This window comes from Phodopus roborovskii, unplaced genomic scaffold (assembly GCF_943737965.1).
Source record: "Phodopus roborovskii unplaced genomic scaffold, PHOROB, whole genome shotgun sequence".
Lineage (NCBI taxonomy): Eukaryota > Metazoa > Chordata > Mammalia > Rodentia > Cricetidae > Phodopus > Phodopus roborovskii.
Window position 1 is genome coordinate 15,605,974 of NW_026126434.1, and position 13,497 is coordinate 15,619,470.

The 13,497-nt window shown below is 39.9% G+C and overlaps 1 protein-coding gene across 1 annotated transcript in view; it reads right to left on the bottom strand.

Annotated features, from left to right (window-relative positions):
- Positions 1-9,175, bottom strand: part of Cabcoco1 (ciliary associated calcium binding coiled-coil 1) — a 93,437-nt gene extending 84,262 nt beyond the window's left edge. Inside the window, exons 1-2 of the mRNA XM_051186582.1 lie at positions 9,104-9,175; positions 2,043-2,131 (exon numbers count right to left, since the gene is read on the bottom strand). Of these exons, the coding sequence (XP_051042539.1) occupies positions 2,043-2,131; positions 9,104-9,175 (161 nt within the window). The remainder of the gene's footprint in view (positions 1-2,042; positions 2,132-9,103) is intronic.
- Positions 9,176-13,497: the final 4,322 nt, after the last annotated feature.

The window sequence follows — 13,497 nt, forward strand, 5'->3', positions numbered from 1 at the left end:
TAGTAAAAAATTCACAGTTCTAAAAACTAACATATTATTTAATATTAATTACCATTAAATACTAAATATTTGGTATTTTTAATGTTGACATTTTATGTAGTAGTCATTACAAGTAAGTCAGAAGCTGGATTAAATGTCTGTCACTTGCTTTGTATTACTGTCACTTAGTACTGACTGCTGCTTTGTATGACAAAGATCATGTTCATATAGTGACCTCCAAGTGGGAAATCCATTTTACAGAAAATCACTATGCATATTATTAACACCATGAGTGGTTTTAAATGAAGTATTAAAACTGTTTGGATTTGTTTGCTTACCCTTTGTGTATATGGTTTTGTGTGTGTGTGTGTGTGTGTGTGTGTGTGTGTGTGTGTGTGTGTGTGTGCCCACACACCGCAGCACATGTACAGAAGACAGAGAACAACTTAATGGAGTTCATTCTACTATGTAGGTCAGGGCTCAAACTCGGGTACTGGAATCCATCTGTGACAATTTAATTTTTTAATCAATCCCTACACTAAGAATCAGAGTTCCCAATAAATATTTATTTCTGTAGAAATGGTAAAGTGTGCTATGAGAAATCATTGAGAATGGGTGGGAATGTTTAATCCTCTGATGGATTATTTGCCAGCTCCTGATGAGCCTTCTCAGAGTCCTCTCCTGTCCATCCGGGTTATTTGTCACAGCTCCTTCTCAGGAGTAAATCACTTCAAAGCCATAGAGCTTGTAAGATCTGTCTGTGGTCACTACTGACGGAGTCATTGTCTGTGTGTTCATTATGGTCTGTGACACCTTGCTTGTGTCCTGAGTACTGGCTTGCAAAGAGCAGATTTCAGGGCACAGACAGCCCAATACGACTGTCTATAGTCAAACAGGTTTCTATTTCAAGGTGAGATAACTTATTTTAAATTGTGGGTGATGGCTTAGCCACGAGCCACATTTCTAGCCACTAATAGACATCTTTAAGGAAACCATGTTGACGGACCTAGCAGGCTAATATTCTAAATAAATGACGTGCCCTAGTACTATATACCCCAGACAACATGATGTTAGAATTATTTTGACAAATTCAGTCCTATCTACATTTTAAAACACATGTCCTAAGAGTCTAGAATTTAGCATCATTGTTTCTTATAAAGGTCACCGGTAAATGGCTAACATGCAGAATTTTCAAAAGCATAACTGTGCTGAGTAGTTTTGTGTCAACTTGACACAAATTAAAGTCATATGAGAGGAGGGAACCTCAACTAAGAAACCACCTCCATAAGATTGGACTTCAGACACGTCCTGAGGGAATATTCTTAATTAATTATTGATGGATAGGGCTCAGCCATTGTGTGTGGGACCACTTCTAGGTTGGTGGTTTTGGGTTCTATACGAAAGCAAACTGAGCAAGCCATGGAGAACAAGCAGTAAGCAGCATCCCTCCATAGCCTCTGCATGAGCTCCTGCTCTGTGTGAGTTCAAGTCCTGACTTCCTTCAGTGATGAACAGTGATGTGGAAGTGTGAGCTATATAAACAATTTCCTCCCCAATTTGCTTTTGTAATGGTGTTTGATCATGATGTCCTCAAATCAAGACAAGGACCTAATTGACTGTTAATATTATTAATGGGATTTGCTATATTGTATTAATATAATTAGTGTTACAGGAGGATGTCCTTTGGATTATGGAAACATATTGACAGCTTCATGAATAGAAGGGAAAAAACACAGAAGAGGGTACAGGTAGATACAGGCGACTCTTGATCAACATGAACATGTTTCCAATGCATGTCACTCATCAGGAAACGCTGCCGGGCTGTGCAAATAGTCAATTCTCTCTCTCTCTCTCTCTCTCTCTCTCTCTCTCTCTCTCTCTCTCTCTCTCTGTGTGTGTGTGTGTGTGTGTGTTCTCAAGGCTTGACATATTTTAGTGAAAACTATAATAGCACATAGTTTGAAATAAAAGGTTAAATAAAATGTGTAAACAGTGCACCATGGTCATTTAGCAATGAAGGCCCAGAACTGATCTCTAGTTGGCTGAGATTCTGGTGTCCTTACTCTTGAACTTCATCCATGTCCATTTCTTCCAGCAGATCGGCGATCTGGTCAGTTGAGAGAAAATCTGGGGACAGGATCTTTTCATTCTCCTGAAATTCAATATTTTTCTATTAAGAACAAAACAAAACAGAACAACTTATCTGAATAATATATTTTGCATACTAGCCCTGATGATATAAAAAAAGTAGTCACTTTTCTTTTCTGTTGTTACTTGGTGGTGGCTCTCCACTGAGAAGTCACACAATAGAATGTCTATCCTTGGGCATGTGCAGAACCGAGGGCTGACTTACAATTCAGCAAACACTGACTGCTTACATATTTGTCCTTGAATTGCAGGTTCAAGAGAGGGTAAAGGCAAGGAGAGACTTGCTTGTCCCAAGGAGATCAATATTGGGTCCTTAATTTACTCATCCTAGATTAATAGTGCATCGTGATAACAATCTAATATTAAGTTATAAACACCAAACCAACAGTGATTGTATTTGCTTTGAAATTTTCCATTAGAAAGCAGCAGGGCTTGTACTGTATAGCTCAGGGGGTGAGGTGCTTGTGTAGTCAAGATAAGCAAAACTTGAGACAACCATGCCGGGGACAGGGGTGAAGGTAGAGTTGATCAGAGAACATTGTGTGTGTTATGAAATTCTCAAAATCAGAAAGAAATATTTCAAACATAAAGCATGACAAATGAGCTGTGGTAAGCAGGGCATTCCGTCGCTAAGCAAAGACAAGGACAGGGATGTGACTGGACTTTACAATGACGGGGACCGTGAGTGGCCTTTCAGAGCTGGCATAACCAGAGCAAGCCCTGGACGAACAGTTCCCAGAGGCGCCCAGGACTTCTGCCAAGAATGAGATGGAGACCAGCGGGCTGTTTGTACCGCAGTGTGTTGTGGGAGGTCCTGAATTTAAGACGACAAACGACCTCCGAAAGCTTACAAAGTAGAACAACTGTGTGTAGAATCACACCTTCATCTTCGTCTCTCCTCGTGGTTACTCGGAGAGTGTGGAAGAAGTGGGGATTTAGAGGGACTACAGAGAAGGTCACGGCCAGGCTGCTGATTAGTTTTCCGATTTCAGCCAGCTCGTTTGATATTATTAAGTTTGGATTCACCTTTTCTTTTCAAAGATCAAACCCCCCCCCCCCCCCCCATGTTTGGATACTCAGAGAACTGCCACAATGAGTCAGAGCGAGAGAGAAGTACTTGGAAAAGTGAGTGATACTGACATACGGATCAATTTACTTGATGAGAAAAATTCTGGATAGAAAAAGATTAGGGCAGACAGAACTATATGAAAGAGAATCCAATAATATCAATGCTTTGACAGTCAGAGCTCTAGCAATGATGCCCGATGTCAGGGCTCATGTTTTTACTAAAATTCAGGGGTTTAAGATAATGATCTTTTTGGCAGAGCTTGTCTCTTTTATTAGTATTAGTGCTACTAGCGGCAACATTGTAAAAAATATGTATCTCTGCACCTATTTTAAATGAAGCTTCCTTCACCTCCTCCTTTCTTTCTTCTTTTTTTATTTCTCTGCTGCCTTGCACTAAAAAGAGTATTAATTAGGCGAGTTAAAGCCTTTGATCTTTCAATGAGTATATTCTGGTATCTATAACCTTCAGATACAACAGTGATTCATAAACAGGCTAAAATTGCCCACTTGTCTCTGTGGCTTTCTTGGCAGCACTGGGGCCACACTGCTCTGTTAGCTCACTTTCCCCCATCTCCTACTGGATTTTAGCATCCATTCCAAGAGCAACATTTGAAGCCTCCTATTATTTACCAGATAATCTTTTGTTTGACTTCTTGTCCTCCAGTGTCATCTGAACACTTCACATCTGTAAACATGTTTTCTTCCTAGAACACAGGCTTTTAGGAACATGTCTGCACCCATTGCTGATAAAGCTTTACGTAGGAGAACCTCTAAAAAGCTTCATTAAAGAAAAAGTTGACAGATTATCTAATTAGGAAAGAGGGCTTTCCCAGTCAGAAGAAACATGGACTTGCCAGATATTTGAAAATTTTTTCCTTCAAGTCTAAAAATAAATGAACTAAGGAGCAGTGTTGGAGTTAAACCCCGCCGGAGTTGGAGGTGAGAGAAAAATTAGGGATATTGATGCTGTCTTATTTTAAAACTTGATCCATTCCAGCATTTCTTGCACCCACTTTGATTCTATTAGCATGGTCCATTGAAGTATCCACCTGTCTGGGTACTGGCACATCTTAGATGCTGAGCTGGACAGGACCTCAACCCCCCCCCCCCACTGTAATCTTCCTACAGGGCTCAGAAACCAATTATTTTTTTTAAAAGAAAAATAAGTAATTAAAGGAATGAAAAACAAGTAAAGTAGTTAGCTATTTAAAGATATGACTAAAAAGGCAACTCTCTGGCAAGTATGATTAAAGAATAAAGCAAGTGAATGTCTGCCACAGCAGGTGGAAAAACATTAGAATATACAAGGGAATGGATGACCTCCTAGGAAAATATAAGTTATTAAAACTTAGCGGGGATAAGGAGAGAATCAATCTGACCAAACAGGATCCAAACTGGAGTCTACCTTTTGTAAAGTCTACTGGCCCTGAAATTCTACATTTAATCAAAATCTAGTTAAATAATTTTAGGCTATTAAGAGTTCAGGGTTTGTTTGTTTTTCTGGCCAGTGGTGATGCACACTTTTAATTTAAGGAGCACTTGGGAGGCAGAGGCAAGCAGATTTCTGTGAGTTTGAGGCCAGATTGGACTACAGAGTGAGTTCCAGGACATCAGGGCTACACAGAGAAACCCTGTCTTAAAAAAAAATCACCACCCTCCAAAAAAGAAAGAAAGGAAAAAAGGGTTCATTTTAAAAAATAAAAACAAGCTGTACATCTAGAATGTACATAGAAGAACCCAAAGAAGCACAAAATGTTAGAGAATATAGAAACCCAAAGCACTAATGAGTTTAGAGTGTGGTCAGAATTAAAAATAGGTGAATCCCACTTTGATTAAAGGATAATGGCCCATCACCCAGCAGAACCATCACTACAAGAAAACACCAAGTTTATGTCAAATTCATCAAGCATTCTTTGACTGTTATGAAAATGCCCAGCAGGTACTTTCTAAACTCAGCAACAAAACACTTGGTAAATATAAATGGAAAAAGGAAACTGAGATAGACAGAGTATCTCTGAAACTGCAGCCACCATATTACCAAACAGTGGGATAATAGTCAATGCTGTAGAACCAATAGCTGGAGATGGGATCCTACTAGCAACTTCACCATAATTCAATATGAGAGCCATTCTCCTCCATTACAGTTAGAAGATAAGAAAGTGAAATATGAGCCTTGAGCAGCAGACACAGAGGAACAAAAGGGCCTTTGTTTGAAGATTCCATCATAGTGTCCTTAAGAAGGCTGACATTATATTAACATTCATCTGAGAAACCTGGTAAAATGGTTATCCATAACATAAATATACAAAGCCAGTTTTTCTTTTCTCTATTTGAGAAACTAATCTGAAATGGAAAGGCCCCAAAACTTGATTAAATTATACTTTGTTCTGAGTATAACAAAGCCATAAGAATTATGACAAAGTTTCTCAAACTTTGTCAGAACCTGAAGGATAAGAACTGATAAAAGAAATTTATTAGAAACTCCTTCAAATTCAAAAACTGGAATTCTTCTCGCATAATAAATGTGATGCAAAGACAATTCTGAATCCCAGTGGGGTTTTTCCAGAACTTTACAAGATAACTTTTCAATTCTTATAGGAAGATACAGACATTTGGGAGAGGTTAAGATGGTGAAGGGGACCTTCCCAAACTACACGTGAAAGCAGAATATAAAAATGGTATAACATTGATAAAAATCGAACAGACTAAGGGCTGGGGAGATGGTTCAGTGGGTAAAGTGCCTGCCAGTCACAACGACCTGAGTTTAGATCCCCAAACTCACATGAGAAGCTGGGTCAGAGTGTGAGTTAATATATCCTAGTGGTTGAGAAAAACAGATCCTTGGAGCTCCACAGACAATCAAGAGCAGCAGTTCTCAGCCTGGGGGTCTCCACCCCTTTGAGAAACCTCTGTCTCCAAAAGCATTTACATCATGATTCTTAACAGTAGCAAAATTAGTTATGAAGTAGCACTGAAGATAGTTTTATGGCTGGGGTCAGGACAACATGAGGAACTGTATTAAAGGGCCACAGCATTAGGGAGGTTGAGAACAATAGGTCTTGAGGAATTTAACTTCTGGAATGGTATTGAAAATGCAGAAACTTGAAAGTTTGCTATTTAAGTTGAGCCCGAGTGTTCTCGTTACCAAAAGGTTTTGCTTTCTAACATTTTAGAGGACCACCTAGTACAGATGAAATCTGTCTACAGATTCCTACTGGACATGTTGATAGTCTCTACGATGAGCACCAGCATCTTTTTTTTATTTTTTTTTCTTTTATAAGATAGTGACTGCATTCTAGTGAGTTCCCAGAGGCAATGGGTTCACAGTCTGTTTGGGACACATTAAAAATCATATTCAGAGCAGGGCTTGGTGGCACACGCCTTTAATTCCAGCACTAGGGAGACAGGGGCAGATGGATCTCTGTGAGTTCAAGGCCAGCCTGTTTACAGAGAGAGTTCCAGGACAGCCAGATTATTACACAGAGAAAACCTGCCTTGAAAAGTAAATACACAAAGAATTGAGACAGTAGCATTTTCATTCCCTAAATTTAGCTCTCTACTGTGAGCTAATCCATATTATTTTTAAGAATAATAATTAATTAACCTTTTTGAAGGTACCATGAAAGTCAATTTATGAGCTAGCTGGTCAAGAGACTGCAGAATTTAAACTGTTTTCACATAGGTCTAGACATAGCAAACCTTTATTTTCAATTTTTGTTATTCTTTTTCCTTTGTCCTTGCATATTCATATAGATAAAGGCTGAAAGTTTAGTCTTGTATTTCAAAAGGAGGTCTTTGGTCCAATGTTACTGAGGAAACTGGAATTTATAGTTCAGATTCTGGCAAGCAGAGCTCATGGGATGCCACACCCAAAATCTGCTATTCTGGTTCTTTACCCCATGCTCTCTGCTCAGAGCATCTGAATGGATTGCAGCCTCTGGGGACCACCTCATGTAGCACCTGGAAGGCTACCATAACTGTTTGAGCACCTACTATATGAATAGGACAACAGTTTCTATTCTAGATGGGGACCACTGTTGATTAAAGCTTGTCCTTTACTTCTGATTGACTTGGCCAAGAAATAAATGTTTCATTCTTGCATGTCTTGGATCACTAGATGGTCTTCTGTCTAATTCAATTTTGATACAGAATTTATGAGGGAAGAAACTCTGAAGTGCATAACTCTAAGGAGGTTAATTTTGTAGGAAATCTGATCCAGGGTTTCTTTCCTCAGCAGCCTTGGAAATGGACTGCAAGGGTATGTTTTGCAATGTTTTCCTTCAAACCTCAAAGTCCCTCCCTAGACAGCCCAGATGGGAGGCTCTGATGGTGGACCATCTTGCTATGGCCTACAAGAACTGAGCTTTACAGGGGTGAAATATGGAGTGTTCACTACTCCGTATGTTAACTGTCATTCTTAGTCAAGGAATACTGCTAAGCGAACCCATGTTACAAGTGGATTTCTTCAGGTACTTAATAATAAAAAGATTGAGCTAATAAAATTGAAACACACACACACTCGTAAATACCAACTCATTAAACTTCAAAACACTAAATATTCTTAGAGAGGGCATTTCATCCACTGGTAAGTTCGTGTGTGTGTGTGTGTGTGTGTGTGTGTGTGTGTGTGTGTATGTGTGTGCGTACATGGAGACTATAGTCTTAGAAGTTCTTGTATATTTTTAAATGACACAACATTTAATAGGAAAATTTCCTGTGCTGGTTTAAAAATTACATTAACTTTTTGATCACAAGGGAGGAATGTGCTTGGAATCCAGTTTATCATGTTAAAAAATGCATTTAATGTATGCTAATTTTATTTAGAAAGGCTCATAGCAGGGCCTGAAGGCTTAGCAATCTGCCTTTGGTATTGAGAGACATGGAAGAGAGGCTGGCTTGCTTGTCAGGCAAGAAGGCATGGGATCATTGGCTTTTTATGCTTCCTAACTGTCCAGACCACAATGAGTACTTATCTTCCTCATGAAGATGGTTGTTTAGACTAATATGGGGGCTAAACAAAACCATGTTAATTAACAAACACTTCATTATTCACTCTTCAGAGCCTTTAAAAAAGGAAGGAAAAATAATATCCTAGAAACAGTATTTGATAGATGCAGCAAGGAGATTTAAACATTAAAAACCAAACAACAAACAAACAAACAAACAAACCACAGATGGTTTAGCAGATACACTCGTGGTTAAAATCTCAGCACAGGATGGTGACACCACCTGCCAAGTATGAACACCTGATGGGACCCACAAGGCACCATCAAGTGGTCCTCAGACCTCCACACTGCACAATGGCACTCAGTCTTTTACCCATCCACCCAGCCAGCTAGTCACAAGTAAAAAATATAGTAAAAGCAGAGCTTCATGACATTAAGCCCATGGGCAAAATGACTTAATGCCTCCCTTACCCCTTAGTGAGACTTGGTACAAGGAAGGGTCTTAACATGACAGAGCTTGTGTTATTCCAGGGGCAGGAAACACACTGTCAGTTCAGGGGCATTGAATCCTGTCTCCTGGCAAAGGCCTGGTGACAACAGAATCTAAAACTGACCCATTCAGATCACAGCAGCCTTTAAACATCGTTTAATCAGTTGTAATTGATCGTCACAGTCAATCAGTGGCACCTACAAAAGGGACTGGTCCCCTTTAAGATCAGAGATGACTGTTTTGTTTGTTTTTCAATTGAATATTTGCTTGATTGTGAGGCTGTGTGAGCATGGAACTTTCCAGAGTAAGTTTATAGGGTTTGTGATGAGCCTCCAGGGTTCTCTGATAGGACAGGGCAGGCAGCTTGCAGGCCCTCCCTCACTAGCTGCCTTCCTGGTGACTCTGGCCTTGACATTGAGTGATCTTGGCATTAGCCGAGGACCTAGTCCCGGGACAGGAAGAGGTTGCATACCTCGGAGTCTGCTGTGCTGCCTGCTGGAGTCACCGCGGGGGTTATCGCCCCTGGGGTCCACAGTCCTGCCATGATATCCCTAGAGAAAGCAGTCCTTGTCGCCTAGGCAACCGGGGTGGGACCCAGTGTCGCTGACGGAACTGAGACGAGGCCCCGCCCATCCATGGGGCAGGATGCGGCCACCTACTGCTCGAATTACAGTGCAAAGTGAGAAATTTACGTAAGAAGTGATCTGTGGTGATGCAGAAGGCTAACTATAAATCAGGAGGTGATAAATGATTGGGGCTTTGGCTACTGATAGTTTGTCTTAATTTTTGAAACATTTAAAAGTCTCACCATGGCATTGTGGTCTTTAAAAGGAAAAACTGACCCAAATTTTACAGAGGCATATTTTAACTAGTGATGGAGATGATAGTTTGCAGCTTACTCCAAGATACCGAGGGAAGCAACAGAATTGGGATTGCTGTAGAGATGGAGTTAATACACTGTCTTCTCTTGCACATGTTTGAAATTTGCATAACAAAAACCCTGGAAACAGTGTTTCATATACATTATACATATATGGTTACATATACATTATACAAACAAGGTGACATATACATTATATGTAATATGAATAGTACATACATACATGTAAATATTACAGCAAGTTATGTTTACATACCTTGTTTGTTTTTGAAAGGATCTCTAGTAGTCCAACCTGAAGATGACTTTGAATTTCTGATCCTTCTACCTCCACTTCTCAAGTGCTTACAGTCAAGGCCAAGGGCATCATATCAGTTTATGCAATGCATAGATTGACCTCAGAGTTGCCTGAGTGCTCAGCAATCACTCTCACCACTGAGATACAACACCAACCCTACATATCTTGATTTTTTTGATTGTTTAATACTTCCTTTGGCTGTGGAATGCACTACACTGTGAATTTACCTGCTTGGAGGTTGATATACAAGATGCTTACTGATAAATTCAGACACAATGGGCCCAGTTCCCCTATGTATAAAATAAAATTAAAACTGCTATTGGCCTCAAAGCTTTCCAAAGAGATTGAACAATATACTGGTTGGTTTTATGTGTCAGCTTGACACAAGTAGTGTCACCAGTGAGGAAGGAGCCTCAGTTGAGGAAATGCCTTCATGAGATTCAGCTGTAAGGCATTTTCTCAATTAGTGATCATTGAGGGGAGGAGGCAGCCCATAGTGGGTGGTGCCATCCCTGAGATGTTGGTTCTAGATTCTATAAGAAAGCAGGCTGAGCAAGCTATGAAAAGCAAGCCAGTAAGCAGCACTCCTCCATGACCTCTGCATCAGCTCCTGCCTCCAGGATCCTGTTTGAGTTCCTCTCTTGACTTCCTTCAACATGAATAGCAATATGGAAAGTCAAATAAAGTCAAATAAAGTCTTTCCCTCCCCAACTTGCTTTTTGGTCATGGTGTTTTGTCACAGCAATAAAAACCCCAGGACAAGTTGGTACCATCATAATGGGTTATTCCTGTGACAGACTTGACCATGTTTGGGGGAAGATTGTGGAAGGCCTTTAGAACTTTGTCTAGAAGAGCCGTTGAATGTTAAAAGCTCTGTGGAATCTTGGAAGATAGGACTATCTGGAGTAGTTCAGAGGATGGAGGTCTGACTTTTGAAGTTTCAGAGGGAAGTTTAAAGACTGTATTGACCATTTGTTATTTTGATTTAAGATTCTGTGGTGCTAGTTAGCTGGGGCTGAAGAACCAGCTGTGATGAATAAGAATCCAGAACTACTAAAGTGAAACCTTTGTGTTACTGGGATACTTGTTGCTGGTTGGCTAGATCTGAGAAATTAGCAATGATTAGGAAAAGACCAGCATCACTGAGCTGAAATCTTCTGAGAAGTGTTTCCTGAGAGTACAGAGAAGCTGTGTTCCAGAGGTGGCCAAAGTTGTACCTCATGCTGACAGCTGGTCTTGGTAATGTGCATGAGTCACTTAGGTGGTACTGGTTTTGAAGGATTGAAGCAGCCATGCAAAGAAGTTGAGGTTTGGAACCACGAGGAGAACCATGAGAAGCTATTGGTGAAAGTGTGACCCACTTGCAGCAGTGACCCCAACGTTTTGGAGATTCCAGGACCATGGGATGACCACCAAGAATAGCAGCAGCAGTGGAATAGAGCCAGCCAGAGCCTGGAAGACATGCTATGGGTGTTGTAGAGGGCAGAGCCAGGGAAGTGACCCAAGCCCTTTGGAGGAGCCCAGAAGACTGTTGAGTAGATCCCAGACATTGGATGGTTGGGATTTTGATTTGCTTTGATTTGATTGTGACTGCCTTTAAAATTCCCTCTTGAATGGAAGAAAGTATTTTACTGAAGCTCACAATTGAGAGACTTTGAATTAAAAAAAAAAAACCTTTGGATTTTAAAAGAGATTGTCTATTTTAAAGGGACTGAAATTTTAATGTGTTTGAATTTGTAAAGACTGTGGGACTTTTAAAGTTATTTAAGATCTTGGGAGTGAATATAAAAGGAAGAGTCATCAAACTAGAGTCATCAGAAAAGAAGGAGCTTCAATTGAGGAAATGTCTCCATGAGATCCAGCTATAGCGCATTTCCTTAATTAGAGATCAAATGGGGGAGGGACCAGCTTATGGTTGGTGGTGCCATCCCTGGGATGGTGGTCCTGGATTCTCTAAGAAATCCAGTAAGGTTGAGCAAGCCAGTAAGTGGCACTCCTCCATGGCCTCTGCATCAGATCCTGCCTCCAGGTACCTGCCCTGTTTGAATTCCTGTCCTGACTTCCTTTGATGGTGAACAGTGATATAGAAGTATAACCTTAATAAACTCATCCCCAAGTTGCTTTGTGGCCATGGTGTTTTGTCACAGCAATAGAAACTCTAATGAACACAAACAGAGTTTGCATTAAAAATGTTGGGGGGGGGATCTTGGCACCTTCTAGTGATTTTAGTGCTGGTATTTGTATTGTACTTTCCCTGACTGGATCCATCCTGTACAAAGCTACCAGTTTACCAAGTCAGTATGTATCTTTCCTGCTGCCTTTCAGAGCAAATTTAACATGTTGCTCCATGTGGCTTCATAATTGTGTTCTCACAGTTTAAACAGCCCAAGTCTTGGCATAGCCCAAGTCCTCTCTACTTTAGTTCAGGTATGGGCCATCTCTTCGGGCTGGTTGTATACTGTGCTTTCTTGGAATTTTACTTTTCACGGGGCTGGCTGAGTTCGCAATACAAAATACAAACTCAAAAACATTGTTACGACTTTCAACCCCATTTTAAAAGGACGATATTAGAATGTGTTCAATTAGTGAGAATATAGTCCTAGTTATTGCCAGACTTAATATGAACCACTAACTTCCAAACTCATTAATGTGTTTAATTTTTTTCCTTTTGATCTTTACTCCAAAGAAATGGAATGCAGCTAGGCACCTTCTGTGAGGTTAGAATGGCCCTGCAATTTAGTGCTTGCTAAACTGCAAAAACACATTTATTTCTCCTAAGAGTAATTTGTGGTTTCCTCCAAAGATGAGATGTATTTACCTGGCCCTTAGTTGTTTTGCCCTTTTCTTTGGCAGTTTTACAGTTTTATTCATCACTCTTCTAGTTTTGGACCATAGAAATAGTTAGACTATTACATTAAAGATGGAGTCAGTAACAGGAGGGCTACCTCAGGAAACATGAAATTTCAATTTTACCTTCATACATTTAATGTTGTAATTTATAGGGAAGTGAGTTTGGGGGTAGTCATTTAATTTTATGGGGCAGAGTTTTTTCCCTCAGTATAGAATAGTGTTGAAAATCTGTTAGTCTGAAGACCTTTTCTTTTTTCTTTTCCTTCCTTCCTTCCTTCCTTCCTTCCTTCCTTTCTTTCTTTCTTTCTTTCTTTTTTTCTTTCTTTCTTTCTTTCTTTTATTTTTTTTTTTACTTAAAGGAATTTTGGCTGACATTAGCCTCCCATTTCTTTGGGAAGAGATATGCCAGTGAGGAAGATATCTGATGAGGGATGGATCAGCTAAGGCTTCCTGCTCAGGCCTCTGTTGAACTCAAAGGTTTCTAAGTAAAGACTGCAGATTGTCACTTCTTAGCTTTACATTGTTATTTTAGTGTTTGAAGGGTAAAGAAAATGCTGACCTTGAAGTTTATAGGGATCTTTTTATTTTTTTTAATGTTCTCTGATTTTTGGCACATTTATAAAATGTGGGATGATTTGATGTTATTTGATCCTTTAGCTAGACCCTTGTAATGAAATTGCTCCAGCCTCCACACCTGTGGCAATGAGTGTTTTCAAAAGTTTTCCAATTCAAGTATAGGTTGCATATTCAAGGAAAAGTGTGTTTTTCAGTGTGAGAGAAACACACAAGAACATGGAAAGAAGCTAATTTGATGGTAAACATTGATGTTCTGGTACAGCAA